This window comes from Morone saxatilis, unplaced genomic scaffold, assembly GCF_004916995.1.
Source record: "Morone saxatilis isolate NCDOM2014 unplaced genomic scaffold, NCSU_SB_2.0 Contig15, whole genome shotgun sequence".
NCBI lineage: Eukaryota > Metazoa > Chordata > Actinopteri > Moronidae > Morone > Morone saxatilis.
The window spans coordinates 3,066,739-3,074,386 of record NW_023339707.1 but is presented as its reverse complement, the minus strand read 5'-3'; the positions used below and the strand labels follow the sequence as shown (position 1 = coordinate 3,074,386).

Genomic DNA, 7,648 nt, shown 5'->3' with positions numbered 1-7,648 from the left:
GCCATTGTCAAAGTCGCTCAGATCCTCACGCTGCCCATTTTTCCTGCTTCTAACACATCAACTTTGAGGACAAAATTTTCACTTGCTGCCTGATATATCCAACCCACTCACAGGAGCCATGATAATCACTCACCGTTCACTTCACCCGTCAGTGCTAACAATGTTCAAGCTGATCGGTGTATGACTTAAAATGTGAGATATCATGACTGTCAGCACAGTGCTTAGTTTACTATAACTTTGTTATCCCTAAAAATGATCCAGTTGTTCCCAACCTTTTTCCTTAAGAGACCCTTTTTCTATTACTGAGTAAACTGACAACCCTGACTAAGTGAGATATTTTATGGATATTTCATATTATATTCAATGCAACAATAACAGTAGAGAACAACTGACAACTTCAGTGTTTTCTTCTCCCTGTACTGCAAGATGAGACTGATTAGCAGAGAGTGAATACTATGTAAATATAGCTTGTGTTTAGGTCTTCAACTAAACTTTTAAAATAGCAATTTAATTTAGTTTTCTTTGTGACCCCATGACTCCTTTTGGGGGTTAGGAGCCCCTGGTTGGGACATTGTGAACTAGTCCATCAAAAGGTAAACAAGTTTTGTGCTGTGAGTGTTGAGAGGAAACTAATCCCAGGCATTTTCAACAGTGAATCTCCAGTTAAACACACACAGGCAGGTTTAATAAGTGGTTATTCTAGCCCTGTGCTTTTGGTAGCCAATAATTTACAGTAGCCCATAACTAAGAAATAGAGCCGTTAAAGGGCAAGCATTGAACCCAAGAGTCTAGGTAAACAGGTAATTTTTGTAGCAAGTTTGTTTCTTTAAATGGTTTAGCTAACAGTTAATGGATCAACCTCCTAGAACAACAAAAACATACCACCATTAGGTACAAACACTTCCATAATCACCAACAAATCATCATCTCAGCACAGGAAGGAAAAAGGATGGAAAAGAAAGAGGAGGAAGGGTGTGACCCAGCTAGAGCAGAGGGGAGAGAGGGAGATGGAGAGAGAACTGAGCCTTGCTGATAGAGAAGTTTGTTCATACATACTACACTGTAAGGTAATGTAATACAAAAGACACACACAACCAACACACACAGAAAGCACCTGTTTAGCTAACATTCACTTACAGGGCCTTATAATGCAAGAATGTATGCATGCAATCTCATGAATCTGCCTTTCCAATTAAACAGTGCACACAATCAAACCACTGTGATCCATATCAAATAGGCGCCCTGTGCCACCACCACCGTGGAAATGCCACAAAGATGCCATGGAAAAGCAGTAGCAGCCAGGAGTAAAAATAGTCATTCCACTTCCTGTCCCCCTTCTTCTTCTTCTGTTTCTCCCTGTTCTATTCTGGGTCTGGTGCTGCTGCACAGTGCTGTCATCAACAGCCCTCCATTACAGTAACATGGCTCACAAACAGCTAAAATGAGCCTTGTGTCCAACAGGCTGCTCTGCACTCAGCATTACAGTCACTCATTGTCACTGTTTGTGAAATACATCATTTCAAACTGGTCCTTCTCCTTGTCCCACTGAGTCTTGAATACTGCCTCACTTTTATCTTTCCATCAGAGCTTTTACTTTTCTCCTTTCCCTGTCATCCCCACTTCTGTCTCTCTGTTGAGATGCCAGAGCAGTGCCTACTCTGTTATTAAGCCCATCTGTAGCTGGTCAGAGGATATTGGCCACAGTGTGCGAGTATGTGTGTGTGTGTGTGTGTGTGTGCAAACTTAATACTGCTTTTACTGTTCTCTATAGCTACCAGTTGCTTACTGCTTGTGCATTCACTACATTTGTAGGATCTTGTTATTTTTACAATGTTTCCCTTCTTTCCAATTGAATAATTTCTGCACTGAGATATCATCCACTGGCTTGTCTTTTTATAACCCTTCATCTTCTCCCTTCTATCCATTCATCCATTCTTCTCTCAAATAGTAATAGCTTTAACTATATACCAGCACCTGTAAGCAGAGACCATATCAAGTTTGTTACATAACCAACTTACACAGGGCTGAGTGCAGAACAAACAGTATGAACAGTATCTTATTTAAAGTTAATGCTTTTATCACAGTGACATCCCCTCACCCTATCACTATCCCATTGGTCTACTATTCATTCTGTACATTAGTTTATCTTTATATATCTCTATATGCACTATATGCCAAACTGTATGTTGTTGTACTGCTATTTCCTGTGTGCAATGACAGTAAAGTTGAATCTAATCCAATACCTGTGTGGTTGGTGCATTAGCAGACTTGCAGAACATCCATCTCTATCTCTAAGTCAAGTCTCATAGAAGCATTAAACTAAATACATTTTATCATTTTCAGAAACCCATTCTTTCTAAACAAAAATGTAATGGAGAATTATGTTTACAAAGGGCAAAAGACAGTATCATTGTCACTGCAACATACTGTACCCAAGTAATGGGGCAAAACCCAATTCTTCCTTGACTGAATGCCCTTTCATTTAAATGTGATGCTCGCTGCATAGTTATTAAACGTTGTAAGTAATTACTTTAATAATGTTAATTGATAATTTACTATTGACTTATGGATCAATTATGAGCCATTAAATAAAACTTTTGGCTTGCTAGGTTGTGCAAAATTGAACAAAAATCACTTTTCACTTGCTTTGTACAATTGCACTTTATAGATTATCCCTAATCCATAAAGTATTAGTAAATGTTTTATTAACAATTAATCAAGCTTTTATTTACAGTTTATAAACTTTTTATAAAGGATGTTGCTATTGTTTGTTGTTAAACTGGGGTTGACTGGGATCACAGTGAGTACAGTGGGAGACAGGTAAGCTAATAGGCTGATCACCAGGTACAGATGGATGTGGACAAGATAGTCAGTGAATATTATTTTAATAGTTATAACTTTAATAGTTGGAATAAATATTTATTTTAGTTATTTTAACAAACTGTGCACTGAGATAGCGTGTCAATGCACAACAAAAGTGACTACAAAGTCTCCTCACCATTCTCAGACTGCCACCAGGACTTCTTGCGGTGAGGTTTGAAGGTGGTGATAACATTCTCTATCCGGTGATTGATGGTGTTATACACTGGGTCATACGGCCGTCTAGAGTCACAGTCGAAACACTTCTTTTCATCCTGCAGCAGGACAAAAAAAGGTTATATGGTTATTGGTGAGAGACTTCAGAAGTCAATGAGAAACCCACAACCACAGATAGGAAGGACAGACAAAAATTAACCACACAGACACTGACCTGCAGATGACTGACAATGCAGTAGGGCTCTTTTTTTCTCATCCCGCATGTGGACGAGGCCTTCAGGTTCTTCTCTCGTCCAACCAGCAAGTCCCCTGTTGCCGGGTAACAGCTGCCATGGGCGCAGCCGTGGCTGTGGTCAGGCTCCTGGCCAGCAACAGCAGCCAGGACTGGAAGGGGGAAAAGGAAATTAATTACAATGAACAGGAAACAGCAGTGCAGAGTGGCTTCATTCCCTAATAGAGCAACCATTCACAAGCTTGCGTTGGCAAAAAAAAAAAAGGTGACTTGGAATCAGTTCCATTCTTTCTGTCCTAAAAAACAGAGACAACATCAAAAGCTCTTATCACTTCCTGAGGAAGAAAAGATGGGAAGTGAAACTGTAGCAAAGAGCTAAATTTATGGGTTTGTCTGATGTTTGAGATTTGATTCTATTACACTAACCTGACCAGTGAATCTAAATCAGGTCTTAACTGTAACTTAATCTGTTCTTTTTCCAACAAAAATATCATTAGAGCGTTAACAATTAGTCAATGAACTGATTAGTTGTCAACTATTAAATGAATCGGCAACTATTTTGAGAATTTATTCATTGTTTTGAGTAATGTTTTAAAGAAAAAATGTCACGATTTTCTGATTGATAAAGACGTCCTCTTGGGCTGTGGGAAACAGTGATTAACACGTTTGTCAAATGACAGAGAGATGAATCAATGATGAAAATAATCACAAGATGCATCCCTAGATATCATGGGCATAAAGAAGGGAATAAAGAGGAAAAGACAGGTAATCTGTGGTGCAACTTTATCACAATAACACTTACATATGCCAATTGACAACATAGAGAAATAGTGAAAAAGATGTTAGCAGAAACAGCATCCTCCTGGTATGAGAACGGAGCCAGAAACTGGATCTGCTCTGCCGGATCACAAGTATATTTGGTAAAGGATGAGCTTTTGGGAGACTTATTCAATGGTATACCCTTGTTACTGTGTAAAATCTGATGGTCTCGGCAGAGGAATTTGGGTCATTCAATTGCAGACAGAGACTGGTTTTCTGTATGTGAGAGTATCAAGGACATGTCTCTAGATATAAAAAGGAGATTTTTTCAATTTAAGATACTAAATAGTTTCTATTGGACACCATCCATAATGTTTTGACTGCAGATTATTGGAAATATACCAACTACCCACAAGCTTCAGATATGATTAAGACGAGCATAATGTTTGGGAGGAAGGTTTCTTTAAGGGGCTGGAGGACAGCGGGACCATCCTTTCTGAAAGACGGTGCCATCCATGGTGTAGCTGGATGTGAGCTCACCAAAGCAAACTCGTAGCATGAATGTTAGGCTTTTAAAGAAAGTGCCATTTTATTTATACCTCCTGTGATGGATGGATAGCTCTTGCGAAAAACGTTTTTCACAAACTTCTTGTTAGAAGGCTCATTAAGGTCATGAACCACAGGGAATGAGGGGCTTATTGAGCTGCACACTGCCCCCTGCAACTACTGCTACTGCTTGATCAAGAGCCGATTCAATGTTGAGACAACATCCAGTGGGAGGGGGATTATCTGAAGGCAACCCTACAGGTTAACAGGCTCTGCTGTCTGCAGGGGTCCCCAACAACTGACCTGACAAGAGGCCCCAGCTACAGTCTAAATCTGGAGACTAACCAATGCAGGTCATACACAGGTCAACTACAACCAGCACCAGTTGGGAGTATCATCATCATAAAAATGAATGATGATTTACTCATAGTTTCATCTTCCAGATCTAACAGTGTGTCATTTTATGATACAGCACTGGGGCCTTGGTGTGACTGAATAGCCGTGCTATGTGTGGGAGTTAAAATAAACCTTGTAAACTTTCATGACAACCAGCAGCAGCCGTCACACATTCCACTGGACATCTTGACGTGAATCTCTCCTCCTACATGCCTCTGAGACCTGTGGTCTGTTGGATGTATGAGGAAATTGGTATGAGGAGAGTGGAGACCCAGGGGCCTGCTGTCAATCTATGGTCTGTCCACAACAGGTGTTTTTAATCCTCCCTCCATATGTATACAGTCTACATGGCAACACGTAACAGCTCTACAAAACACTCCTACACTGTTTCAAAAGCTTTGGCAAAACAGGATTTATATTCACACTCCCCAAAAGATAGAAAGATCAATGTTTAGTATTTTAAACGCACACAGCTTCATTTGAGCATCTGGGGGTTTATGCTGCCTTCAAATGGGGTCATGTTTACCGTGTACATAATGAGGGTCTATATGAACGCCCTCTTGTGGTATTCACAGCCATGTACGTGGATATTGTCTGAAAGCAAAGAGTTCATGAGTTCTGATGCGTTTGCTAACATTTTTAGAAACGGCAAAGGTCATGGAAGTTCATTTTTCAGTGGATCCTAAATTAATATATAGTTTTTCTTCATAATTGTATGTGTTAGGAATATTCTAATATTCCAAATGGGCTCATCATTGTTCTTATGCAATTCCTGCATTACATTAATACATACAGCAGCCCTGGTGGCTTCTAGACGCCCTAAGTCTTTTGGTGTCCATGTTGCTGTAGCCTAGCAGCACTGTTCTCACAACCTCTTGAACGACAAGCATATCGTGCACACGACTTCCCATGTCTTAACCACAAGTCACAAGTTCCATTTAAAGGCAGCATTCGTGCCTTACTTGACATTTTAGTTTTCTGAGTTAAAAAAAATATTATTATTATTTAAAATTAACTACATTAATGATTACAATACCTTGGCTGTGTAGCTGGCAATCATTAAGTTAGCCAACTAGCTTAGTTAGTTACTGCTTGTAGAAGTTAGCTAGTTAGTATAGACTAATACTTACAAAGCGTATTGTGTGCTTACGAAACATAGAAAACACGCAAATACATTATTTTAGCACCAAGTATATTTTTGTTTACTCGTACTGTGTGTTATAATCAATTATAATGGCTTCTAAATGATTGTTTGAATGCCTCTCATTAACTTTATCAAGTTTTCAGTAACATTTAACAAATGAAAGTCTTTAGTTCAAAGGTATACTATACAGGATTTATCCGTTGCTGTTTGTAAATGCGCCATTCAAAGTTGGTCCCCCCCTCCGTGACTCAATGAGCCAGAGAGAGCACCTTTGGTCAAGCTATATAGAGCATGATTGAGGAGAGGGAGCAACGTTAGCGAGAACAAAGCAAAATCAAATGAATCAAATAAAACGATATTTTCTGATTGTTACACAGCGGCTATGTTCTAAAGCACCACTATTTCTGTACAAGTCCATACTTTTTCTTGCATTCCTGCATAGTATGCCTTTAAATTTATATTAGAACTGCAACTTCAGAGTTCAGAAGGCTTGAGTAATTGAAGCCACAATCTTTGTGAAACAGCAGCATAGAAAATCTTGTTTCCCTGTCAGTTATATCCCTGCTGCAGTGTGTTTATTTCTTAAGTCAAAAAGAGACAGCACATAATGAATGACAAAGGCCCTTGTCCTTCACTTGCAGACTTCAATAATCTTAATAGATTGTTGTTGAACAAATCTTAACATTGTGAGCCTGCCATGAAGTCAGCCTGCTGCCTACACACTGTACAATGGTGAGTAACTTTTTAATGTTGACAGGCACGCAGGGAGACTGGCTGCAGTACCTGCCAGTGCCTGGAAGCTCTCTGCAGGTCTACACTCAATGATTGAGGTAGACAAAAACAGAGGCCAGCTGTAGATAGGGAGCCTGCTGGGAACAGTGCAGAGGAGGATTTCACATGGACACACACACACACAATCTTGACACTCACTCTAGAGGAAACCTGTGTTTGCCTGGCACCTGGACAAGTGTCAGGTTGGTGCCAGCTAAGTGAGCAACAAGCAGATATGAGGTTAACATGCTGTAGGTCACAAACACACGCCTTGAGTATGGAGGCTCATATATGCACCTGTGCATCCATACAGAGACACTTACCCACTCTTGCACAATGCAAGACATTCATTCAGTTACAGTAACACTCAGGACTGACTTTCAAACCCACAAGCACAACCATAAGCATCAAGTATGGGCTTGTTGACACACAAAAGACACCTATTAGAGGATTTGTTCAAGGATAAAGTAACAATCTAAGCTGCTTCACATTTATCATTATCAGCAAAGACAATGACTGACATAATGACCTGTGATAAAATAGACCTGAGGTCATTCTCTTTATCTGCCTCTGAGAGAGAGGAAGAGAGTGTGAAAAACACAAACAGAGCAGGTTAGATGAGTGATTTGGTGGGTGAGGGAAAAAGAGGAGCGACACAGCACAGTGCCTTTGTACAGACAGTGGGAAGACCCATCCAGACACAACCTGATATCTATTCTGGAAACTATTGGCACACACTCAAAGGTCTGTGTGTGTGTGTGTGT

General features: G+C 40.0%; 1 protein-coding gene across 3 annotated transcripts in view; it reads right to left on the bottom strand.

Annotated features, from left to right (window-relative positions):
• Nucleotides 1–7,648, bottom strand: part of lamb2 (laminin, beta 2 (laminin S)) — a 51,790-nt gene that overhangs the window by 32,081 nt on the left and 12,061 nt on the right. For all 3 annotated transcript variants that reach the window (XM_035656130.1, XM_035656131.1, XM_035656132.1), the window contains 2 exons: nucleotides 3,251–3,420; nucleotides 2,999–3,134 (listed from right to left, as the gene is read on the bottom strand). In XM_035656130.1, the coding sequence (XP_035512023.1) occupies nucleotides 2,999–3,134; nucleotides 3,251–3,420 (306 nt within the window). The remainder of the gene's footprint in view (nucleotides 1–2,998; nucleotides 3,135–3,250; nucleotides 3,421–7,648) is intronic.